This window comes from Salvia splendens, chromosome 9 (assembly GCF_004379255.2).
Source record: "Salvia splendens isolate huo1 chromosome 9, SspV2, whole genome shotgun sequence".
In the NCBI taxonomy this organism is placed as follows: domain Eukaryota; kingdom Viridiplantae; phylum Streptophyta; class Magnoliopsida; order Lamiales; family Lamiaceae; genus Salvia; species Salvia splendens.
Genome location: NC_056040.1, coordinates 10,669,618 through 10,696,021, shown reverse-complemented (window position 1 = coordinate 10,696,021; position 26,404 = coordinate 10,669,618). Strand labels below are relative to the sequence as shown.

The window sequence follows — 26,404 nt, the reverse complement described above, 5'->3', positions numbered from 1 at the left end:
TCCCCTTTTCAATCTCATCTCTAATGAAATGCAACTTTATGTCTATGTGCTTGCTCCTTTCATGAAAACCCGGATGTTTAGCCAAGCACATAGCTGAGCTACTGTCACAATGAATCACCATTGTCTTTTGGTCAAAACCAAAATCAGAAATCACTCCCTGAATCCAAAAACTCTCCTGTACAGCTGCAGTGAGAGCTATATACTCTGATTCTGTTGTTGAGAGAGCAACAACACTTTGCAACCCTGACTTCCAGCTGATTACAGTTCCAAACATGGTGAAAAGATAACCTGTTTGGGACTTTCTGTTGTCCAGGTTTGCAGCATAGTCTGCATCACAATAGCCCTGCACAACCTCCTCAGATTCACCTTCCCAGCCATTGAACACAATCCCCCAGTCCTTAGTTGACTTCATGTACCTCAATATCCACTTAAGAGCATTCCAATGCTCCTTCCCCGGGTCTGCCATGTATCTGCTAGTCACTGAGATAGCATGAGCCAAATCTGGTCTTGTACAAATCATAGTGTACATAACACTTCCAACCACACTAGCATAAGGGATAGCCTTCATCTCATCAGCCTCTTGCTTAGTTTTAGGGGCCTGCTCCTTTGAAAGCTTAAAACTCTGGGACAGAGGAGTTGATGCAGCTTTTGCATTTTCCATTTTGAATCTCTGCAAAACTTTCTCAATATAGTCAGTTTGCAGCATCCACAGCTTCTTGCAGCCTCTATCTCTCTGAATATGTATGCCTAGGATCTTCCTTGACTCTCCTAGATCCTTCATTTCAAAGCTTGACTTCAGATCTTGTTTAACTTTCTGAATTTCTGTCATAGAAGGCCCTGCAAGTAGCATATCATCCACATAGAGTAATAGGTAGGCAATGGGAGTCTTGCCTGCCTTCTTGATGTAAATGCAATCATCATATTCTGACTTGGAGAAGCCAATCTTCTTCATCTGTGCATCAAACTTCTTATTCCACTGTCTAGGACTTTGCTTAAGTCCATAAAGACTTTTCTGTAACAGGCACACCTTGCCTTCTTCTCCAATCTTCACATAGCCCTCTGGCTGTTCCATGAAGATAGTTTCCTCTAGATCTCCATTGAGGAAGGCTGTCTTCACATCAAGCTGTTGTAGCTCTCAGTCAAGCTGATTCACCACAGCCAATAGAATCCTAATCGAAGTGTGCTTCACAACAGGTGCAAACACTTCATTGAAATCGATTCCCTCCTGCTGTGTAAAGCCTCTAGCCACCAGCCTTGCCTTGAACCTGATTCTGTCTTTATCAGTGGTTTCTACCTTCTTTTTAAACAACCACTTGCAACTGATCAGCTTCCTCTCCTTTCCATCTGTATTCAGCTTGGATTTGTCCACCAAAATCCATGTTTTGTTCTTGAGTAAAGACTCTATTTCCTCATTCATGGCTTCAATCCATCTTTCTCTATCTTTGCTCTGCATAGCTTCTTTATATGTGAGTGGATCTGCACCATCAATACTTTCAGCTGCACACAGAGCATAATACACAACATCAGAGAACTTTGTTGGTGGCCTTGTTTCTCTTCTAACTCTGTCTCTTGCAAGCTGATAGTCTCTGATAGAGTCTGATATAGACTCACCAGCCTGGTTGCCCTGAGTTGGAGCCTCTTCTTTATCTGAATCAGACTCACTCCCTGAGTCAATAACTCCACCTGCTCCTAGGCCAACCCCCACAGGCTCCACCTTGAAGAAATCACCCTCATCTTCACTGGAGTCCAGCTTATCTTTCAGGTATGGCATCTGATCCTCCAAGAACACCACATCCCTACTCACCAAGACCTTCTGCTTACCGGGCTCAATACACCAGAGCCTATACCCCTTAACACCCCTCTGATACCCCAGCAAGATACATTTCAGAGCCCTAGCTTCAAGCTTACTTTGCCTAGCATGAGCATAGGCTACACACCCAAACACCTTGTATTTTGAGTAGTCACTATGAGCTCCATACCACATGTAATCAGGAGTTTCAGATTTCAGGGCAGTAGATGGGCATTTATTGATGAGATAGGCTGCTGTATACACAGCCTCACCCCAGAATCTGCTGCTCAAACCAGAACCAAGAAGTAGGCACCTCACCCTCTCTAGGATTGTCCTATTCATCCTCTCCACAACACCATTTTGCTGAGGATTACCAGGAACAGTCCGGTGCCTCTTCATACCCTTCTCTTTACAAAACAGATCAAACTCAGCAGACAAGAACTCTAGGCCATTGTCTGTCCTTAAGCATTTAACACTTCTACCCTTCTCTAGCTCAACCTCCTTACACCATATCTTGAACTTTGTGAGTGTTTCAGATTTTTCTTTAAGAATATATACCCACAACTTCCTTGTATAGTCATCAATGATAGCTAGATAATACTTTCCTCCACCAATTGAACACACCGGTGAAGGCCCCCAAAGATCACTATGTATGTAGTCTAAAGGGGCTGTAGAAGAGTGAATACCTGTAGGATAGGGTGCCTTCTTAGCCTTTCCAAGTATACACTGCTCACAGGGGTCCATCTTGTTGAAATCTCCAGAGATCAGACCCTTCTTGATGAGTTCTTTCAAGCTTCCTTCAGCTGGGTGGCCCAATCTCTTGTGCCATAGTATTATGGAATCATCTGACACTGCATTGCTTTCTCCATCAACAGCCTTAGCCTTCAGATAATAGAGAATATGCTCTCTGTCAGCCTCCATCATCACTGCATCTCCAGATTTCACAAACAATTTTCCTTGACTCATCAATATGGTGAACCCTTTCTGCTCCAGCATTCCCAATGAGATGAGGTTCCTCTTTACTTCTGGAATATACCTCACCCCAGTTAGGATCTTTATAGAGCCATCTTGTAGGCTTAGCTTTACCTTCCCTATTCCTTTGATCTGACAAATGTGATTATTACCAAGAACAACCGTACCCGATGCTTCTTGAAGATCATGAAACCAGCTTCTATTGGGGCACATATGGAAGCTGCACCCCGAGTCCATTATCCACCTATGACTGACCCCACTATCACTGATATTCATGAGTTGAGCCGGGGGATCAGCACTCTCCACACAATCAGATTGATTGTGTCCCTCAGAGGCCATCTCTCTCTTCCATGCATGACAATCTTTCTTCAAATGTCCAGGTTTCTTGCACCAATAGCAAGCTCTGGTTTCCTTCTGAGCATCAGAACTTGAGGTTTTAGGGCCCTCAAACTTCTTCTTGAAGTTCTGCTTCTTGAACTTCTTCACATTCAAGGCCTCTGCAGCTTGAACATTGGAGCTTGCAGAGCCTCTGTTGGCTGTCTTCATGAGTTCTTTGGCCATCAAGGCTGAATAGACTTCTGCATAGGTGATAGGTTTATCTCTTCCATAGATAATTGCATCACTTAGCTGGTCATACGAGCTAGGCAAGGCATTCAATGTGAGAATGGCCTTATCCTCATCTGAGATCTTGACATCAACAGATCCCAGGTCATCAATGATCTTGTTGAACTCCTCTAGCTGCTCAATGATGGACCTATCTCCAGAAAAACTATAGGCATACAGCCTCTTCTTGAGATACAGCCGGTTAGCCAAGGATTTGGCCAAGTAAACTTCATCTAACTTGTCCAAGATCTCCACCTCAGTCTTGGCTTCTTGAACTTCCCTCAAGACCTTATCTCCAAGGCACAGAATCACTGCAGAATGTGCCTTGAGCTGCATCTCCTCCATCTTTGCCTGAGCTTTTTCATCAAGCACTGGAGCCTTTCCTTTCTCCTCTGGTTTTGCAAGAACTGCCGCCAAGCCTTGTTGAATTAAAACCGCTTTCATCTTCATCTTCCACAGGCCATAATCATTCTTGCCTGTGAACTTTTCTGCATCAAGCCTTGCTGCCATCTCTGAAACCGTTTGATCCTCTGCAAATCAGCTTCAATATCCCTTCCCACAGACGGCGCCACTTGTTGGGATTTACGCACACAAGGCTTTCACACACTCAATAAGATCACACACACACTCACTGTTGTATGAGATCACACAATGCAGAAAACACACACACTCACACTTTGAGTATTGAAGATGATAATCTTGGAGAGAAAACTGGAAAACTCTTTATTGATTAAACTCTACTCTAAACTACATACACGGTGAGCTATTTAAAGCTCTACAATCAAGTAGCAACTGCTACTAACTAACTACAAGAAGAATCAAGAAAGCAAGAAGAATAACCGCTACATCTCAGCTAACTAACTGCTGCTCCAACGGCTAGTTCGGCTAGGTTGCTTCTTCCTTTTCGGTTCAAGACCGAACTCCTTCCTCGGCTCAAGACCGAACTCCTTCTCGGCTTACAACCGAACTCTTCCTTCTCGGCTCATTCCAGCTCAACGCCGAGCTTCCTTCTAGCTGAGCTTACCGACTTCTGCCTTCTTCTTCTCGGCTAGTTCCAGGCTAGTTCCGGCTCGGTAAGCCGAGCTTACCGAACTCCTTTCTAGCCGAGCTTCTTCCAACTGAAATGAGCACTCCATTATTACAAGTAGTATTAGATAAACCTGACAACTTGAGACAGCTTTTGATTGTTATTTTGTTCCTTTCCAAATCAAACGCATGACACCTAATTTTATGCACATATCTTTTAGCATCGCCTAATGCTTACAAATTCAATACTGTTATTAGATGCATGCATCATGCTTGCGTGCTCTACTTTAGCATTTACTTTATTTATGAATAATACTACTATGGTACTTCGACGGAGTTCTTCATCTTACATCTGATTTAGTTAACTGGTTAGTTTTTGCTTTCTTATTTATATGATTCCCAAGGATATAGTAGAATGTTTGGTTGGATTAAGGGTGATCCAGACACAGTCCTCGGTCCTAATTAGGATACATAAATAAAAATTCGGTTACTTTAAAAATTAGTATATACATAACTTTAGATTACAATACAAAAAATTGCAAAGATATTTATCTGTGGAGTTTAAGAGGTATTTTACGCAAAAGAAAAGATAGTATGCTGGAAAAACTAATTTTAAGAAATATACTGTTAGAATACATATTATTTCCATAGATATACAACAAGCTGGAATAGCTCAGTTGGTTAGAGCGTGTGGCTGTTAACCACAAGGTCGGAGGTTCAACCCCTCCTTCTAGCGGGTAAACTCTTTGTTTTATTTCATGTTTAATTGGGAGAATATTTTACTAAATTTTATGTGAGAACATTAAAAATTGACACTAAATTTTATGAGTGCGAATAAAGATTGTCTCCTAATGAATCAAACTAATACTCATATTAAATATATTCAAGGATACAAAATATGAATAAAATGACGATAAATTATGTATCCCAATATAGATCTTGATATATTAGTACAATATTACTCACTTTGTGTGCTTTTAGTTCCCCCCAATTTTCACTTTCCTCATAGCAGCTAAGTCTTTAACTTATCAGCTAACATTAGGTTTTATGCACTTAATCCGAAATTGGGACGTGGAGTGGAGTATATTATTGTAATATGAACACTTGGATATAGTGTATCTGTTTTAATACTAATAACTAATAGATTATAATTATTAATAATACATTGAAAAATAGAGTTAATAAATTTTGATGAGGAGTATAGTTGAATTCAATTTTAAAATACTTGCATTTGTACACAAATTTTTCCTTTAATGTATTACTACTAGAATACAAATACTTCTATTTCAGGTTCATTAATATTGCAACATAAAGTTATTTTAAAGATTTGTAGTAGCAGAGCAAAAATACTCTTTCAAAGCTGCACTTTGAAATGATAAAAAAATTATTTTGTATTGTATTTTGTCAAAGATCAAAATCCTGCTTGTTGAAGTTAATCAACCCAACTCATATTTTCTAGTAGTACTAGTATATTTTTGGATGTCGTTCATTGAATATATGTAAACCTCTGAAATCGTATCTAGTATTACATAAATTTAAAATAGCTTTTAAAATAAAATATACACGATGTAATTTGGTAGTAAGAAATTTGTACGAACGATGTCAAACGGCCACCGCCGTGGTCCTCCTGCAATCTTGGAGCACCGACAAATGCGGTCCCTCATTTTCCTTTTTGTCCCTTCATAACCTTCTTCACAAAATTTTTGCAAAATTTTCTTTGTTGCTGCTTCACCATTTTCATTTGCTTCAAAAAAATCTAAGTAAAAAATTTACCTTTTCTCGTATCTCTGCAACCGCATGATCTCGTTCAACATACCAACAAATTTCTTGATTTTCCATGAAATCACAAGAAACTTTTGAAAGGTTTGAATAAGAGTGCGCGCGTTTTTGCAGATAATTATTCCCTTTCCAAACATAATATCATATTCTTGATATTATCTCTCAAGGGAAAAAAGGTGACCAAAAAAAAACAAAGAAAAGATTGTATCTTTGTTATCTTCGTGTATGTTACATCAAACCCAACACTTAGTTATTTTGTGGGAATCCGGAGCCTTAATCTCAGCTTTCTGGGGTAAGGATTGAGTTCTCAGCATTGTACATTTACTTTATTTAATTTGGGTATTAGGTTTTTGCCCTAATTTGGATTGATGCATTTCAAGAATCTTGTCTCAATCAAATTATTAGGGTTAGGGGAAATATCGAATTGGGAATTGCTAGAAGATAGTGTTTAAATTTTGGTTTCACGATGGAGAATCAGAGTGAAAGAGACAAGGGCGTTCATGGCGATAAATGGCGAGAGCTAATTGCGAGGCATAATATCCAGAGGCCTTATAACAGCCAGAGACCTTATGATATAGATACAGTTGCATTCATGTCCATGGCTCAAAAACTGAAAGAGGATGGCAATAGGCTTTTCCAAAAGAGGGATTATGGGGGTGCCATCTTAAAATATGAGAAATCGATCAAGTTGCTCCCGGACTTCCACGCGGATATGGCGTATCTCAGGAGCAACATGGCCGAATGCTATATGCAGTTGGGCGTGCCCGACTATCCGCGGGCGATACACGAGTGTAACTTGGCTCTTATGGTCATCCCCAACTACTGCAAGGCCCTCTTGAAGAGAGCTAGGTGTCATGAGACTTTGCACAGGCCTGATTTGGCACTTAGGGATATTAGATTAGTGTTGAGGTCGGAGCCGAACAATCTCATGGCTTGTGAGATTGAGGAGAGGTTGAGGAGAGTGTTTGAGAGGCAGGGGTCGAGGCTTTGCGATATCCCCGTTGATTTGGTTCCAATGCCTGATTACACTGATTCGCCTTCCTCAAGTTCGAGTGAGAGCAGGGGTGGTTATAATGAGAGAGAGTTGAAGGGAAAATTTGAGGAACGAACTGCTAGTTCGATCTTTATTAGGGCACTTACTAGTAGTCGAGCTGAGAAGAATTCGGAAGATAAGGTGGTTGTTGAGGTAGAGAAACTTAGGAGTAGTGAAGAGGAGCTGAAGAGAACAGTGAAGTTAGTGTTTAAGGAAGACATTAGATGGACTCAGATTCCTGTCAAGTGCGATATTTTGAAGCTGAGGCAGATCATTGCTGAGCGATTTCCTTCCTCAAAGGCCGTCAGGGTCAAGTATAAGGATCAAGAAGGCGATATGGTGACAATCAGCACTACAGAGGAGATGAGGCTGGTTGAATCGTCTGCAGATAATGCCCCGATAAAGCTTCATGTTATTGAAGTCAGCCCGGATCAAGATCCGTTGTTTAGGAAGTTGAGGCAGGAAAAGATGGAGAAGAAGCAGGCGAGCACAAGTGGAAAGGAGGCGAAATCAAAGGAGGTGATGAGTAGTGAATCAAGTTGTATCAGTGATTGGATAATTCAGTTTGCTCAGTTCTTCAAGAACCATGTTGGTTTTGACATTGATGCTTACATAGATCTCCATGAGCTGGGAGTGAAGCTCTACTCGGAAGCAATGGAAGAAACGGTCACTAGTGACGAGGCCCAAGGCCTTTTCACTGTTGCTGCAGATAAGTTCCAAGAGCTGGCTGCTTTAGCCATGTTCAATTGGGGTAATGTTCATATGTCAAGGGCGAGGAAGAAAGTGTACTTCACGGATGATTCGTCCAGGCAATCTGTGCTCGAACAAATCAAGACTGCTTTTGATTACGCGCAGAAGGAGTTCAGCATAGCAGGAAAGAGATATGAAGAGGCTTTGAAAATCAAACCAAATTTCTATGAGGCTGTTCTAGCCCACGGGCAGGGGCAGTTTGAGCAAGCAAAGCTTTCTTGGTATTATGCTGTCGCGACAGAGGCAAATATAGAGTCGTGGCCTTCGGGAGAAGTTCTTATGCTTTACAACAATGCAGAGGAAAACATGGAGAAGGGAATGCAGATGTGGGAAGACCAGCAAGAGCAGCGTATGGCGGAGCTCCATAAGGAAAATAACATTGAAAGTTTATTGCAGAGAATGAAGCTCGATAACTTGTTCAAACTGGTATCCGCAGACGAACTGGAGGAACAGGCTAACAACATTAGATCCCAGATATTCGTATTGTGGGGTACCATGTTGTACGAAAGATCGGTCATGGAATACAAACTAGGACTTCCTGTTTGGCAAGAATGTTTGGAGGTCTCTGTTGAGAAATTTGAACAAGCTGGAGCTTCTTCGGCTGACATTGCTGTCATGATCAAGAACCATTGCTCTAATGACACAGGATTGGAATGTAATGTACAACTATTATCATCTTACGATGAGAAAAATTCTTCCTTTCGTCGATCCATAATAGTTTACCTATTTTTAATTCGTTCCAGGTTGTGGTTTCAACATCGATGAGATAGTACAAGCATGGAACGAAATGTATGAAGCGAAAAAATGGCAGAGAAACATCTCTTCCTTCCGATTGGAGCCACTTCTCCGAAGACGTGTTTCAAAACTTTATACTGCCCTCGAAAGTGCATAGAAGGAATGTGTCCACAGAGAGTAACATATTACTCAACTGAACAGCTTCATTGGGCTTATCTCATACATCAAGAGTAAGAGCTTTCTCCATCTTGGCCATTTTTTTGCTGTTTATTGAAATATGCAGAGCTCAGAAACATGTGATCATAGTAAATCTATGTTTTAAGAGATTTCAGTGAAGTAAAACTTGCATGATAAGGTCTTAATCATAGATTAAAAGTTTACTTAACCATTCAAGCAAAGTACTTTGTATTTCAAAGGCAACATAACTTTATCTTCATATCAAACTTGAGAGACTCAGAATATTGGAAAAAAGTACTTTGTACATGTTTATTGATGTTCATTTGCAAAGGTCTTTGTTTATTGTCCAGGAACAGAGCGTTGATCGCGCTCGTTTTGGCTAATGAGAGCAAGATGTGACGACAGAGTGAAGCCTACAAGTGTTCCAGTTTGGAGGGATTGTTGCAGAGAATCAAGTGATGCTTTTTTGCTAAGAGTGATTTTTTTAATGCTTTTGGTGTTATATACGTTTCTCTGCATTTCCAGTGGGGAACTATCATAGAACAATGCTTATCTCTCAGACTTGATGTATAGAGGTCATTCTGAATCATGACATTTTTTCTGTATATTTAAAATATGCACTTTTTTTTTCATTTCTTATCTCAATATTGGCTTGGACCTCCATTCCAATTAGGTCAAGTTCAAGTAGAGAATATTACTCCTTATATATATTGAATGAGTCTGGTTTGTTTAATATGCGTAGAGATAAATGACCGGTGATAGAAAAACATTAACAAAAGGAAATGTTGTAGTAGAGGCGCTTGACACAGTTTTGAAAGGTGGGATTTTTAAGCGAAAACGGATTTGAGAAGTTCAATTTGTTTATCAAGGACATAAATTGGGGGTTAACCCTAATTTCTTTGGAGTGAACTGCACAAAAGGTCCCTAACTTTTCGCCCTGTAACAGCAGAGACCTCTAACATTTAAAAATCTCATCACAGGTATCTAACAAAATATATAATCACAAACCTTGTTTTTTCGGACCATAACACCATCAGGGCTTGAAAGGGCAAACTCGACCTTTTGTGACGCCGCCACTGCATCCCACCTGCTGCATGTACTGCCAATCCTAATTGATGTGACATAAAAGGGAATCAATGATTGGTGTGGTGGGGGTGGGGTGGGGGTACACGTCATCATTGACTAAGGGAGACTCCATAAATTATTCTAAATAAAATTGATAGGCTAAGGGTTGAAGTAAAAGACAACAGAACTGGTGTCGTCCTTTTCAATTAATCGTTGTATTAATTTAGTTTTAATGAACATATAAGAAAATTGATAATGAAAGAAAGTAGTATAAATTTATTCGTTATTGATTCTTTGAAAAAATAGTGTATTTTAAATAATATGTCGGCATGTTTTTTGTAGATCAAGCCTTCTCTTTTAAAAAAAGAAACTATATATGTAAAGTCTATTTTGTTTTTCAGTCTTATTATATATATGTTCACATCACTTTAAGCGTATATTTACAAATAAATAAAGCGTATAACTTTTCAAAACAATAAAAATATAGTAGCATATAAATCTTCCAAAGAAATAGAATATCTCTCACGCATTCAAAAAACAAACAAAGAAAATAGAAAATACTATATCCCACTTAAAATAAAGCCTTCCAACGATAACGATATATTTATAGTTAATTATAATTTTTTTTTTCAAATTACGATTTACCAATTCAATCTACAATTAAAATGTGTTATAAAAATTAAAATTTCTCGCATTCAAGCATTAGATCATGCATTTATTATCCTTACACTATTAGAAATTTAATTACGTGGGTTAATCAATGTCATATAAATTCAATATTTTAGCTCGATTTATATACAAGAGTTTTTTTTTATTAGTTGAATTTCAAGTTTTTTTTATCCTATATACATGGCTACACGTGTTATATACTACTACTATGACTCTATGAGTTATTTCCCACTTAAAGCAAAGAAAAAGAAAAAAAAAACAAAACGAACGCAACTTATAAAAAAATTAACATAATTTGCATTGTAATGACAAGTACATTGAAAATGATGAATCGCGATATTAATAAATGATATATAGAATATGCCAATTAGCTAAGAATGCGTGTACATAAAATAAATTGCATGTTCTGAAAAGGGAAATATGGCACAGTCCCACTACGATAAATATAATTAGTCGTAATCGTATGAAAATGAAATAAAATGATAACAACAATTGTTCATGCACTTTTGTGGGGTATATACTCCCTCGATCTACTTAAAAAATAGCCTCTATTAACATGGCACAAGTTTAATAAAAATGGTTAAAATAATATTTGAAGAGGCATCTCTTACACCGCATTGCAGGTTTGGGAGGTAAAGAGACTAAACTGCCCTTCAGCCTATTTGGGCATTTTCGTCCGGAAAATGGCAAAAAACACAAGGTTTGTGATTATATATTTTGTTAGATACCTGTGATGGGATTTTTAAATGTTAGGGGTCTTTGCTGTTATAAAGCGAAAAGTTAGAGACCTTTTGTGCAGTTCACTCATTTCTTTATTGACAATTCTAAGTAGTATAATTTTGGGTTTGTGGTAATAAACTAAAAATATTGTGAATATATTGTGTAGAGAGATACGAAAAAAAGGAAGCCGACACTAATACTATATCTTCATTTGATTGTATAATTCATAGGCCCAATAAGTAGCATAAAGTCTAAACCAGCCCAAACTTGCAACTTTAAAGAGTATATATAATACAGAAATTGTTCACGCGATTTGCATTGCAAGCAACTACAAACATCGCAGTGAGCAGAGAGAGAGAGAGAGAGGAGAGAAGAGACCAACCGCTAGAGAACAGAGGAAAACCTTAGGCGCCATGGCTGATGAAGATTATGATATGGATGGAGGGTTCGTAAACGTTTCGATTTTTTTCAATTTTTTTCAATTTTCTACTCACCCTAAATGAACCAAAAGCATTTATCAATCAAAATTAGGGTTTTATTATGCTTACGAAAAATAAACTAAATTAAATAACCGAAACGTTTTGATATTCAATAGGTACGAGGATGAGCCACCGGAGCCCGAGCTCGATGTGAGTTCTAACTGTGTATTTTTGTTAATCACTTTTCTCTGTTGACATAAATAATAGTAATAACCGATTATGTTGGTTTTATCATGTTTTTGGCAGGAAGGAGCAGAGGTTGAGGAGGATGACGCAGCTGAGGACATACCGGACGCCCTTGATGGCGAGGGAGAGGAGAAACAAGAACAGGAGGGGATGGAACGCCCGCGGAAAACGTCTAAGTATATGACTAAGTATGAGCGGGCGAGGATTTTGGGCACGCGGGCGCTGCAGATTAGGTTCGCGTTTCTAGGGTTTTTTGAGTTCTTAGCATGTGTATGTTGAAATTTTTTTGCGATAATTATGTGACATTTGTGTGTGTTCATTGGCAGCATGAATGCTCCTGTGATGGTAGAATTGGAGGGTGAAACTGATCCTCTAGAGGTAAGTTTGATTATGCATATGATACGTAGTTAATTATTCTTTTGGTTTAAACAATCTCGTTGATGATCTTGAATGGTTAAGTTATTTGTGTTTTAAGTTGTGGTTAAGTTCTATGTTATTGAGGGACCTTACTTGATTCTACTTACTGATTTGAAGGGCTGGAATTGTTGGTGTCTGATGGTTGGTTTGATTTATTATGATTTGAATTAATCTGCTTAAGTAGGCAAAACTGAATTATGATATAGGTTAAGTTCTTGTATAAAAGTACCCATAATTGAAGAAGTGAGTTGGAATATTCACAACTAGTTTAAGATTAAGGTAGGGGAGATACAGCATAAGCAGTGATTTTGAAGATGAAAATAAATTGTGTAAAAGTGAAATTCTGTTGACATCCAGCTTATTTGAGACAGTTGAAGTCCAATTAATAGGTTGGGGATTTACCATTTTCAACAAGAGAAGGACTGCATCTTCCTTTGTTCTACTCAAACTTTACATATCACTAGATTGTTGTGTTGTAGTATTGTCATTTTTTAAAGCAAGCCCCTTCCGGTTTTTTTTCTTTTTGCTGTTAGTTGATATTCTGGTTTTGAGTTTGTAAGATAATCTTGTCTGATAAAAATTTAGGACAGAGTTATTAGACTGGTATAAGAGAGTCTCATGAGAAGATGATCATATTGCTACAGATTTCTGTTGTAATATGGTTGTTTCGCAAGGCAAGTTTCTGTTGCTTTTTCTACTGTTATTAGACACTCGTAAACCAGTTTCAATCTCTGGTCCTTGTTTTCTGTTATTGTCTCTGTTTGAGGTTGATTTAACATGTAAAAAGAATTCAAAAGCTGAATTGTGTTGCTGTTTGTCTGGTGGCAATGTGGTAGCATTTTTTTCAATCTTTGCCCTGGCCATCTGTCTGGAGAGCATCACAATGATCTAATAAAATTGTTCTGAAGTTCTTTTTGCTTAGATATTTACCTGACTTTTGTGCTACACATAGATTCCTGAAGCTTTACAGTATGTATATCATATTTAATACACAGTTTATCTCTTAATTGCTCACTGGATTTATATGAGTTGTTATGATAGGGGGTGCATATCAAATTAATTACACATGATTGTTAAAAGCAAATCATAACTCTGATAAATATAGCTCACTGCTATTTTTTACTAGTAAGTGTTATGATGGTCTGAATGTGTTTCTCCTTTTTAAAGTGATGAACATTGCTAATTTGGTTTTGATGTATGTTGTCCATTCTACATTCAGATTGCAATGAAAGAGTTGCGAGAGCGAAAAATACCTTTCACAATCCGTCGTTATCTCCCTGATGGAAGGCAAGTTTCTTTTTTATTCTAGCAGAAGTTCATCCCCCATACCTTTCTTCGGTTTTGGTTATTAATCATCTTATCTTAATGGGATAACTGCAGCTATGAAGATTGGGGGGTTGATGAATTAATCGTCGAGGACTCCTGGAAAAGGCAAGTTGGAGGCGACTGAAACAACTGTTCATCTGTAAGATATTTGGGGTCTGTTTTTTGAATTGAAGCAGGAACAAAACATGTGATTGAACCAAATCTAAGCGGTGAGGAGATACTGATGTCTGTCATTAACCCATCTCTCTATCTTCAAATTGATGTTTGGCACTTTACCATCTATCCTACTAAGGAATGGTAACTCTTGATTTTCTGATGAATCGAAATGACATTAGTACATCTTAGGTTCTTGGGTTTTTTCATTACGGTTCTATAGGAAAAGGAGAATTTTATTATTTGAATTTTGAGGGATCATTGCGTTAATAGTTTATCCATTTTATCAATTGAGGGATCGCATAACAAGGATTAATTGAAGAAAATAAGCATGTTCCTGGGAAAAAAAATTGTTCGTTGAGTTTCTTAGGATCACATTACTATTATGTTAATCATTTATCAATTGAGGGATCACATTACTATTATGTTAATCATCGGACAGAAGACAATTCAAGTAGAATCATGTTTTTGTGTATTTTTTTAATGTTTTCTGCATGTGTTTATTACAAATTTATATGAGTTGATATTTTTGGACTGAGATGTCTATTTTAAAGAAATAGGCCACAGTTTTTATATTGAGATTATTCTAATACCTTAAACTATGAAAAAGGGGATCTAGTCCGAACTTTAAGAAAATTTAAATATGAAATATTATAATATCAATATAAAAAAATATGATCTAATTTAAACTAAAAATTATCTCCAAAGTGAAAATAACCTGATTTATAAATGCTCTCTCAGTCCCACAATAGGAGTTATTTTGATTGTGTGCACGAGTTTTAAGAAATGTAGGGAATAGTAGATTGAAAAAGTTAGTGGAATATGAGACTCACTTTTTTATATTAGTAATATAATAAAATATAAGTGGGGTGAGTTAGTGGAATGTGAGATATATTTATCATTTATAGTAAAAATAAAGTGTGACTTTTATTGTGGGATGAGGATGAATCAAAATGATAAATTGTGACTCTTATTGTGGGACGAAGAGAGTATATGCTTTTAAGATGCTACTTTTTGGCAAGCATCCCCGCCACATTGTACTTGTCTAGCAATTCACGTGCTACATGAAATTTATTATTATAATCCCTCATGTTTCCATTAAATGTCTTATATAGATAGAAAAAATTAGTGGTATGTGAGCAGTGGCGGATCCAGGATCCGGAAATGGAGGGGGCGGAATATATAATATTAGCTTGGTTTAGTGCGGACATGACTATTTTTTTGGTTATTCGGGGCGACGCCGGAGGCAAACGGAGGGGGCGGACATGGTAAAATTACATCCCGATAAGGGAAAAATAGTCGCCCCCCTAGATCCGCCACTGTATGTGAGTCCTACTTTTATGTATTAGTTTTATAATAAAATGTTAGTTATAGTGAATTAGTGAAATGTATGATCCATTATTAAAAATAGTAAAAATGAAATGAGATATTTATTAGAGATCGTTTAAATAAGAAAATATAGGACATTTAGCTGAGAAATGAAAGAGTACCATTTGCATTGAACATAAGAAAACCGATTATTTATCGCATTAATGGTCCCATAAGAGCATCCACAATGGCACCTAGCGCACTGCTTAGCCGAGCGCCGGCGCTAGGCGAACCATTGGATAATCCGAAAACCGCCGAGCGGTTTTTCGGAAATCAATTTCGCCTAGCGCTAGGCGGTCGAAAACCGCTGGGCTATGCGCTGGGCTATCCGCTCGGCCCCATTGCAGCGCCCGGATCGCCCAGCGCATAGCCCAGCGGATTTTTTTTTTCGAAACACTATATATACGCGATTTGCACTTCATTTTCATTCGCACCACTTGTATTAACGAGTACTCTCTCTATCTTAATTTCTGTACAAGATCAACACCGAGAAATGGATCTGAACAACGAGCCTAGTTCAGGGACGAGCGGTTCTCAAACTCCCCCAATCCCCGTTGGAGGCGGATGGAATCAGATGCCCGGGTACAACATGTACCCGTGGCAGCAGATGCTACCCGGGATGCCGACTGGAGGGAGTCCGCCGGGGGGGTTCCCGGCGATGCGGGGTTGGGCACCCAATATGCAGATGATGCCGGGGTGGGCACCCAATATGCAGATGATACCCGGGGGAGGTTCGGCGACGCAGGGGACGCCGGGGGGCGTACCGGCGACGCAGGGGACGCCGGGGGACGTCTATTGCCCTAGTTTTGATTTTTTGACTGCTTCGTCGCACACATCAACCCCAACGGATGCGCAGTTCACGCCGAGCGGTTTTGATGATTTTGCGTTGTCGGATTTGGGGTTTGATAGTCTGGGAGTTCCGGAAACTCCCGTTCAAACGGGGGGAGCAGTGCAGGGTAGTGGCGCCCCAAAGAAGAAGGGCAAGGGAAAGAAGGTCGGGGAGTCGTCGCAGCCGGGTGGGGATGACCCCGCGGTACGGAGAAGGTGGACGGACGAGGAGAATGTTGCGCTGTCAAAGGCGTGGGTGAGTGTTTGCGACGATCCTCTTGTTTCTAATAACCAGAGGATCGTCAACGTGTGGGGCAAGGTAGCAGCAGCCTACCAGCTATTTTGCCCGGATGGGAGGCCACACAACGGGGAGGATTGCCGGAAGGCGTGGAACCGAATCAGGGCTGCCGTCTCCCGATTTTCGGGTTTGTACGCCAACGCCCTCCGCATGCAGAGTAGTGGCCAAACAGAGGACGACTGCAGGAGGATAGCGGAGAAAGCCTTCCCCCAGCCCGGGTTGTATAAGGACTTCACCTACTGGAACTGCTATCTTGTGCTGAACGACTCCGAGAAATTCCGAGTAGGTGTCGACGTTGGCTGGCCGAAGAAGCAACGATTGAACTATACCGGGGATTACAGCGGCAGCAGCGGTGGTTCCCACGACCTCCCCGAGACGGACCAGGTGCTCCCCAACCCTCGTTCGTTCGGCCGCCGACCTCGCCCCGCTGGGCAAAAGAGGGAGCAACGGGAGGCGAGGGGGGTCGTCGGGGGTTCCCAGGAGGTCCAGTCGACATCCCCTTTGACCGCCAGTCTACAGAGGATCTCAAGTACTTCGCGCGTCAACAAACGCGTCAGATGATGGTGAAGACGTTAGCCGAATGACGAGCGGCGACGGACCCCCAGGAGAAGAGATTTCTCTTCACATTGCTCGAGAGCATGAATGACGATCTGCTTGGAGGCGGCAGCGGCGGTGACAGTGGCGACGGAGGCGGCGGTGGCGGCGGTGGCGGTGGCGACGGCGACGACGGAGGCGAGGGAGCCGACGTGTGATTTTTTTTAAGCAATGTACTTTTTCGATTATGAATGTAATTTTTTTTTTATTAATGTACTTTTTTAAAATTTTTGTACTTTTTTTAATTTATTGTACTTTTTTTAAAAAATTAAAATAGTATTATTAATGTTTCTCGTATATGTCTCGTAAATTAAATTCCGTATATTGTGTTATTAGTGATGTGGCTATTGATGTGGCTGGGCTATTTATGATATGACTAGACTATGGCTGGGCTATTTCTGATGTGGCAGGAGGATTTTTAGTATTGATGATGTGGCAGGAGGAGTTTGTGGCTGGGCTATTGCTGGGCTATAACCATTGTGGATGCTCTAAGGCCATTCACTACGTTGTCTCTATACCGTCTCTTAAACTGTCCCTTAACTACTATTTGAGCACTATTTGAGGGCCCCACTGTCCTTTTTTCATCCATCCCTTAACTAAGGGACGGAACCTGCAACGCTCCGTCCCTTAACCGTGTCTATACCGTCCCTTAATTACTATTCATTCAATTTCATTTATAATTTTTTTTTCAACCCAATTCAATTTAAACAAACACACTTTATTAAAATTAAAACAACATTACAACTTAAAATAAAAAAAAAATGAAGACATAATTAAAATTCTAAAAAAATAAAAATGACATAATTTAATCTGTTCCGCCAAAGTTTTCCCAAATGTGCTCAATTAGATCCTCTTGGAGTTGGGTGTGGGCGCTAGAGTCGCGTGTCCTTGCCCGAATAGCCAACCGTTCTTGTATAGACGGATGCGCTCCACTTCGCGGCGGACTACTTGCGGTTGAGCTTCCGGGGGATTCGGGGTCGAACCAATTTCCCGCATCGGGTCCTTCGTCTCGGACAATCATGTTGTGCAAGATTATGCACGTATACATGATGTCGACCATGCTCTCCATGAACCACGAACGAGCCGGGGCTTTGATGATGTTGAAGCGCGCTTGGAGAACCCCGAACGCCCTCTCCACATCCTTGCGCGCAGCCTCCTGCTTCTGCGCAAAAAGAGCCTGCTTTGGGTTCGCAGGCCTGCCGCACGTCTTCACAAAGGTCGGCCACTTCGGGTAGATGCCGTCGGCGAAATAGTACCCCATTTTATACCGCCGGTTGTTGGCGACGAAGTTGATGGCCGGCGCTTTACCATCCAAAACTTCGGTAAAGAGGTCGGACTGTTGGAGCACGTTTACGTCGTTGTTCGAGCCAGGAACCCCGAAGTACGCGTGCCAGATCCAAAATCGGTAGTCGGCAACGGCCTCGAGTACAACGGTTGGGTGGGTGCCTTTGTGGCCGCTCGTGTAGGACCCCCTCCAAGCCACCGGGCAATTCTTCCATTGCCAGTGCATGCAATCGACACTGTCAAGCATCCCGGGGAATCCGTGCACTTGTTCGTGCAGGTTGAGGAGGAACTGACAATCCTCCGTGGTTGGCCTCCGGAGAAATTCGTCACTGAAGGCTGCCCGTACGCCTCTGCAGAAGTTGAGCAAGCACATGCGCCAAGTGGTGTCTCCGATGTGCAGGTATTCGTCGAATATGTCGGCCGTTTGTCCAGTCGCAAGCTGCCGGATGGCTGCAGTACATTTCTGCAGCGTCGTGTGGCTGGGACGGCCGACCGCGTCGAACCCTTCTCGGAAGAACTCTTCCCTGGCCGCCAAAGTATTCGCTATGTGGAGAAATAGCGGTTTCCGCATGCGAAAACGGCGACGGAAGTAGGTATCTCCCCAAATCGGGTTATCGCAGAAGTAGTCGCGTACTAACCGTGCGGCGGCTTCCTCCCGGTTCCGATTGATGTACTTCCGGGAGCGTCGTGGGGGTGGCGCGGCTTCCTCCGCCTCTCGTCGTCGATCTTCTTCGAGTGATTGTTCCATTAATTGACGCATTTGCTCAAAAGGATCAATTTGTTTGAGTTGATTGAAGATGGAAATTGGAGTGATAGAGAGGATTTGAGAGGAATAGATGTGTGTTTGTGTTTGAAATGATGAAATAGGATTATTTATAGAGTAAAATATATAAAAAATTAAAAAAACGAAAATAAAAATTTAACGGTAATATTACCGTTTGAATTTTTTTTTATTAAAAGTCGAATTTAAAAAAAAAATGAATTATTGCGTCATCAGTGACGACGCCCACTCACGGGCCAGCGAGTGGGCGTCACGCATGCATGGGGACGAGACACGTGTCGCTGGCGCGTGGCGGGACAGCGCGTCCCGTGTCTCGACGAGACGGGCTACGGGACGAGACGGGCGCGGGCTAGGGACGGGATGGTCGCTGCAACGCGTCCCGCAGAGGACCCGTCTCTCCGGGACGAGACGCGAGCCCGGCACGGGACGCGTAGTGGATGGTCTAAGGCATTATGAAATTTATGATAATTAAATTGAGCATGAGAGATATACTATCATGTAGTCTCTGCACTCTGACACTTCACATGCAATGACATATAGGAGTAATAACTTCCAGATATCTCAACCGCATATGTTATGTTTTGTTACACAATACTATAGTCTATGATGCTGGTTAAATTAGATTTGAGTATTTCGGATGCAATAAACAAATATAGTACAATCTATCTATTTAGGTGGCGTTTAATTTATACTATCTTAGAATGGATTGATGTATTATAAGATCGATTAAATTGAAGATTAAAATAGTTACACAAGCTTAAAAATTATCAATACATTAAAATAAATTAGGAATGATTATCTCAGGGATAATTGCAATTAAAATCTTTCTCATATCTTTTAAAATTTAAAATTCAGTTCACAAAGTATTGATTTTTCATATTTGCCAAGAGATTTCCATCTCAATCAATTCAAAGCTACTGTTGGCTCTTACGGCATAATAAATGTTACTAATATGATAGGGTAGATAACTGATGTGAAAGAGTTGTCTAACATGTTAAAAAAACATAGTTTAATGTTTTGGATTTGCAGATGTGCGGGCAAGACACGCAGATCTAGGTGTCACTGTCAGGTTCATGTGGGTAGGTCCGCCCGAATGTAAGATTCAAATGTGTGTTTACCATCCGCAACGCTGTCTCTTATCCGTCCCTTTTAACCGTTTCATCTCTTCATTATTCATGAATCACATTGTACATTTCATCACATCTCTTAACTAAGAGACAACACCTGCAACCCTTCATCTCTTAACCGTCTCTTAACCATCATCCCTTAACTATTCATTCAATTTCATTTTTTATTTTTATTTCCAACAAATTCAATTAATAAAAACACACTTCATTAAGGCTATCCACAATGGCGCCTAGCGCACCCCCTAGCCGAGCGCCGGCGCTAGGCGAATCATTGCAGCTTCCGAAAACCGCCGAGCGGTTTTTCGGAATTAAAAATCGCCTAGCGCTAGGCGGTCGACGGGCGCTGGGCGATCCGCTCGGCGCCATTGCAGCGTCGGGATCGCCCAGCGCATCGCCCAGCGGTTTTTTTATTTTTTTTAAAATTTTCGAGACACTATATATACGCGATTTGCACTTCATTTTGTAAAATGTACTTTTTTTAATGTAATTTTTATTATTAATGTACTTTTTTAAAATTTTAGTACTTTTTTAAATTTATTGTACTTTTTTAATTTATTGTATTTTTTTTAAATTTAAATAGTATTATTAATGTTTCCCGTATATGTCTCGTAAATTAAATTCTGTATATTGTGTTATTAGTGATGTGGCTATTGATGTGGCTGGGCTATTTATGATATGGCTAGGCTATGACTGGGCTATTTCTGATGTGGCAGGAGGGTTTTTAGTATTGATGATGTGGCAGGAGGAGTTTGTGGCTGGGCTATGGCTGGGCTATTGCTGGGCTATCACCACTGTGGATACCCTAAATAAAATAAAATTACAACTTTAAATTCTAAAAAAATAAAAAACCACATTAATAAAAGCTAAAGAAGATAAAAATTATGATGGATGTAAGTCCAGGATCGACGTTGAGGCGCCGCAGCTTCCTCCACCTCCCTACATCGATCTTCTTCTAGCGATTCTTCCATTATTCGATGCATTTGCTCAAACGGATCCATGAATAGATTAAATTTGGGAGAAGAATAATGTTTTGAGATGAAGAATGTAGAGTGTTTGAGAGTGCTTGCGTGAGAATAGAGAGCTTTTTTTTGTGGATTAATTTGTGGGAATGATTTGATATTTATAGAAGTGAATCACTCAAAAAAAACTCTTTGTCCCGTTACCCGGAGAACCGGGTACCCGTACCCGTTTGTAGCCAAAATCTTTGTCCCGTTACCCGACCCGCACAGTGACGGGCACCCGCTTGTCGGGTACGGGTATCCACCCATACCCGACAGGCGGGTACCCGTACCCGACCCGTTTAAAATATATTCATCACGTTGGGGTTGCATGAAAAATTCCTGACAACCAGCTCACCATGCACCAGCTTGATAAAAAATTAATTTACCAAATACTCATCCAGCATATAGGTTACGTGTTATAATTCTAAAACTCATCCCCAAATACTTGCCACCTAAATCTATATTTTAATGCATAAAGAGGTTGCATGAAAGAGTATGCAATATTTTGAAAACACAGAACAAAATCTCGTTTCAGTTTTAGTAATTTCCAACGCAGTTTCTTAGGAATTGGGGAGCAATCTAGAAGTTATTGACTTGAGCCTTTACCTTCTTCGCGGCAGGGGTCGGCGGCTGATGTGGGTGGTGGCGGGCGGCGGGTGCGGGTGGCGGCGCGGGTGTGAAGAGCAGACAATTTAGGGTAATGGACAAAAGACTTCAGAGTTAATCCTAAAACGTGTATTAATTAAAATTACGGTAATGGACAAAAGACTTAAACGGATATTAATTAAAAATTTTAATACAATATTTATATTTAAACGGGTATATAATCGGGTATCGGGTATACCCGTCCGGGTATCGGGTATACCCGTCCGGGTATCGGGTATACCCGATATCCGCAAAAACCTGAAACTCAATACCCGTACCCGAACCCGTTCCCGCTTATGTCGGGTAGCGGGTACCCGAAACCCGACGGGTAACGGGTCGGATGTGCGGGTACCCAATACCCGCTACCCGTTTCGACACCCCTAGATGTGACTGGGGGCTTAAAAAATTTCAAAAAAAATAAAAAATTTGTAAAAACGGCTATAAACAGCTATAAACTACTAGTATAATTTTGAGATTTTTTTCGAATTTTTCTGAGTTTTTTTATAAAAAAATAATAAAAAATACATTTTCAACGGAAATAAACGACGCCCACTCGCGGGCCGGCGAGTGGGCGTCAAGGACGAATCGCAGCTCGCCACGTCGCCAACGCGCGTGGCGAGACAGCTCGCCGAGTGTCTCTCCGCGACGAGTTACGGGACGGGATGGGGACGGGCTGGGGACGAGACAGAGCCCGTAACGCTGTCTCGCTACCGTCTCGTCTCTCCGAGATGAGATAGGGACCACAACGAGACGCAACCAACGAGACGTGTTACGGATGCCCTTAGATCTTATAGCCAAGTCCGGTGCTCGAGCCAGTGCGCAGATTCACATGTCGGGTCAAAGTGCGTAGGTGCGCCATGATGTCTTTTCACTTATAGCATCCACAATAGGAAGTGGACAAGCAATAGCTCAGCCATAGCCCAACCACAAATTCATCTGCCACATCATCAGCACTAAAATCCCCCCAGCCACATCATCAGGACAAGCAACTGGACAAGCAATAGCCCAGCCATAGCCTAGCCACATCATCAGCACTAAAAACAAATAATTAACAATGACACAAAATACAGAATTAAATTTACGACACATATACGAGAAAATTCAATAATAATATTAAAATTTTAAAAAGTACATTAATTAAAAAAATCCATTAAAAAAATTACATTACTTTAAAAAAACTCATAATCCACGCACGAGCCCCCCGCCTCCGCCTCACTCCTCATCGTCGTCGCCGTTGTCGCAGCTATCCGGGACCCCCAAATCTGCTGCATCTGAGCCCGCGTCAGAGTTGTACCCTCATCTTCGACATCTTCGACAATCATGTTGTGCATGATAATACATGCGTATATGGACAGGCAGCATCAACATCATCATTGGCCCAATTAGTCAGTGTTGGACCTTCATCTTCGACAATCATGTTGTGCATGATAATACATGCGTACATGATATCAACGATGCTGTCAATATACCACAGCCGTGATGGACCCTTCACTGCCGCCCATCGAGCCTGGAGCACACCAAATGCCCGCTCCACATCCTTGCGCGCTGCCTCTTGACGACCCGCAAAATAGATCTTCTTTTCGTCTGTTGCGCATCTGATCATCTTCACAAAGACGGGCCACATAGGGTATATCTCATCCACCAAATAATAGCCCATATTGTGCTGGTTTCCATTGGCGACGAAACTGACGGCCGGACCAACGCCCATGCACTGGTCGTTGAAAAGGGGCGACGACTGGAGGACGTTGATGTCGTTGTTCGACCCGGCTACTCCAAAATACGCATGCCAAATCCACAGTCGGTAATCAGCTACCGCTTCAAGGATCATTGTGGGACTCTTGCCCTTGAAACCGGTAGTGAACACCCCTTTCCAAGCGGCGGGGCAGTTCTTCCACTCCCAATGCATACAATCTATGCTGGCCAACATTCCCGGAAACCCGTGCTGACTCCCGTGCATATCCATCAGAGCCTGGCAATCTTCGGGGGTAGGCTTCCGAAGATACCTATCCCCGAATATCTCCCTAACGCCCTCACAAAATATTTCAGACATTCGCGGGCAGTCGTCTCGCCGATGTGGAGGTACTCATCGAACATGTCGGCCGCGCCTCCGTATGCCAGCTGCCTGATTGCGGCAGTGCACTTCTGTATGGGTGTGTGGCCGGGTTTACCAACCGCATCCTCCCTCATCCTAAAATACTCGTATCGATGCTCTAAAGCGCCCACGATACGCAGAAATAGCGGACGATGCATCCTAAAACGTCGCCGGAACATGTTCTCCCCAAACTGCGGCTCCAGAGCGAAGTAGTCCTCATACAACCGACGGTGTGCATCGATGTAGTCCCGGGGTATTATAGTTCAACGATGGATGGGTCGAGGTACAGCCGGATGCTGCCGCTTGTATCGCGCGATTTATCTCCCTGGACGTAACGGCCTGCAACTATTCTTTAATTCGCCGGCGTACGTCATCAGCACCCCCACAACTACCGCCCGCACCACTACCACTACCACTACCAATAGCCATTTTAGATATATAAAAGAAACGTAGAGAGAGAGAGAGAGAGAAACTCGTTAAAACAAGTGGTGCGAATGAAATGAAGTTCAACGAGTCGTATATATAGAGTTTTTTTTTTAAATTAAAAATCGGGACGTCCGTCGGGAACCTGCAATGGCGGACGTCACAACGAACGTTGTCGGAAAGCCGCGGATCGGCATTGTCCGCAGCAGACGTCCGCATCCGTCCCTCCCACGCCTAATGGCGGACGTACGCCGCTGCGGATGCTCTAACGGCAAAAAGTCAATCATACTTTTCCATTTTGATTCGCCTATCAAAATTAGTCAAAAGGTACTCCAGCCTACGTTTACATACGGGTGTCTTAACATACGTACTACAGCCTATGTTTAGAATGTGTTACAGTTGAAGTAAGTAACCTAGTTTTCTAGAAAAAAATATCTCTAAATCAAATAAAGGTGCATTCATAGATGCACTTTCCTTGGTTGTTGAAACTGTTCATTTAATTTGCCTTATTTTCACTACCCAAATTATGAGCTTTCGGCATTCACGTAGTACTATTATTTCTTTTCTATTTCCATGAATTGGGTCCACTAAAACTAATAGGCACTTACTCTCATCGGATATTGCAGATAATTGAAGTTTATATTAGTTTATACAATTATGTATCTATCATGATAGAATTAAAGTACGCATTTTGCTATAGCATTAAGTTGATTATTTTCTTTACAATTTATAAAACACAAAGCCTACACTATTAACCAATATTCAAGCTATAATTACAGCTAGTATTTCAAGAATACTTTCCTTTTTTCTTTATTGAAAAACAATAAATTTGAATTCACAATAATCACAATACTAAACATGCATGCACTCTAATATAATTTGATGTCCGTTAATTTTATTAAAGCATATAAAATTGGGTCAAAACACATTTAGATTAGGTGTGGTGACATTTTTCGATTGTTGTAGATTAACCTAAAACCAGGACCTGAAATGTAACATGGGTTTGGTGATTTGGCTTCGATTGCTATTATAGGGAATAGGTATGTTTTTTTAGCTAAACTAAAAAATAATCTTTGTCATGTGAATGTGATTGGTATTGTGTAGAAATCCGATGTGAACCTAATAGAAGAGATGGAATGATAAATTAAACATGACGTTTATATGACGAAAACCACGTGGTAAAATAACGATAGGTAGTTTGAGTTTTAGTTATCCAAATTCATGTATAGTAGATATTGATTGTTCACATAAATATATTATTGTTAGCTGATAACAACTTTACGATTTGCAAATGATGTCAACACTCCAAACAATGTAAACACAAGTTACACAACAACTTTCCCTCAAATTATTGGAAAATGCTAATAAATGTGACTTGAGAGGATACAATACTATATCACAACAATATCCCTAATTATCTTTTAGTAAACACTAGTATTTCTCTTTAAGAACTTAATAACGTATAGTTGCTAACTTTTTTATGCGAGTGTTAATTCGATGTAATTTAAGTATTTTTATGTATTGAATTGGGTTTGAATATTTTTGTTTGGACCAAAGGTTGTATCTACATTATTAATGTAACCAAAAAGTAAAAGGTATTCAACTGTCATAATTAATTGGGCTACAAAGGCTAATGATCTAACATTTCACATGATAAGATCTCAAGTATGTTCATGTCTATAAATGAGTTAGGTCTGTTGAAAACTAATCTATGTTTGTTTTAGCTTCAAATAATTCAATCATATATTTAGTACAATTATTTGATCAAAAATCAATCCTTCAGTTCAATTATGCTGTCATATTATATACCTCCCATACTAAATCGTGGACACGTCCACACGCACAAACCAATTGTTTTTTTTTTATATTTATAAAATTATCAAATTCTCAGAATTTTTTATGTATGAATTATTGTTCAAAAGCCATTATCACCAAATTGAATTGCTTAAAATAGTCATCTCAAAATCTCTAATTCCGAAATTTAGAAAATTCGATATTAATCAATAAACTTCGCTGTCTCCATCTTGCTCACCAACACACATTTGAAAGTGCCCAAACTTATGTAAGATGATAATTTAGAATTA

General features: G+C 40.5%; 2 protein-coding genes and 1 non-coding gene across 4 annotated transcripts; all 3 read left to right on the top strand.

Annotated features, from left to right (window-relative positions):
- The first annotated feature begins 5,052 nt into the window (after window positions 1–5,052).
- On the top strand, window positions 5,053–5,126 carry TRNAN-GUU. The gene has a single exon. It is a non-coding gene; the product is annotated as a tRNA-Asn (tRNA).
- A 1,397-nt stretch (window positions 5,127–6,523) lies between these two features.
- On the top strand, window positions 6,524–9,490 carry LOC121747408 (protein PHOX1-like). 2 transcript variants are annotated; one of them, XM_042141442.1, is made up of 3 exons: window positions 6,524–8,607; window positions 8,696–8,917; window positions 9,215–9,490. In XM_042141442.1, exons 1-2 carry the CDS (start codon window positions 6,636–6,638, stop codon window positions 8,842–8,844), a joined length of 2,121 nt encoding a protein of 706 aa, XP_041997376.1. In that variant the 5' UTR covers window positions 6,524–6,635; the 3' UTR covers window positions 8,845–8,917; window positions 9,215–9,490. The 2 variants fall into 2 exon arrangements, with proteins under 2 accessions (XP_041997376.1, XP_041997377.1); XM_042141443.1 differs by having other exon boundaries at window positions 9,196–9,490.
- A 2,140-nt stretch (window positions 9,491–11,630) lies between these two features.
- LOC121747682 (DNA-directed RNA polymerases II, IV and V subunit 6A-like) lies at window positions 11,631–14,065 on the top strand. The gene is made up of 6 exons (XM_042141783.1): window positions 11,631–11,763; window positions 11,914–11,947; window positions 12,044–12,216; window positions 12,310–12,361; window positions 13,620–13,687; window positions 13,781–14,065. The coding sequence occupies exons 1-6, from the start codon at window positions 11,732–11,734 to the stop codon at window positions 13,848–13,850; spliced, it is 429 nt and encodes a 142-aa protein (XP_041997717.1). The 5' UTR covers window positions 11,631–11,731; the 3' UTR covers window positions 13,851–14,065.
- Window positions 14,066–26,404: the final 12,339 nt, after the last annotated feature.

Bases quoted from the DNA above. Each gene is read 5' to 3' on its own strand.
- LOC121747408 (XM_042141442.1), top strand. From the start codon at position 6,636: ATGGAGAATCAGAGTGAAAGAGACAAGGGCGTTCATGGCGATAAATGG. The intron at 8,608-8,695 runs GTAATGTACAAC...AATTCGTTCCAG, and splicing joins TAATGACACAGGATTGGAAT to GTTGTGGTTTCAACATCGAT.
- LOC121747682 (XM_042141783.1), top strand. From the start codon at position 11,732: ATGGCTGATGAAGATTATGATATGGATGGAGG. The intron at 12,217-12,309 runs GTTCGCGTTTCT...GTTCATTGGCAG, and splicing joins ACGCGGGCGCTGCAGATTAG to CATGAATGCTCCTGTGATGG. The intron at 13,688-13,780 runs GCAAGTTTCTTT...GGATAACTGCAG, and splicing joins CGTTATCTCCCTGATGGAAG to CTATGAAGATTGGGGGGTTG.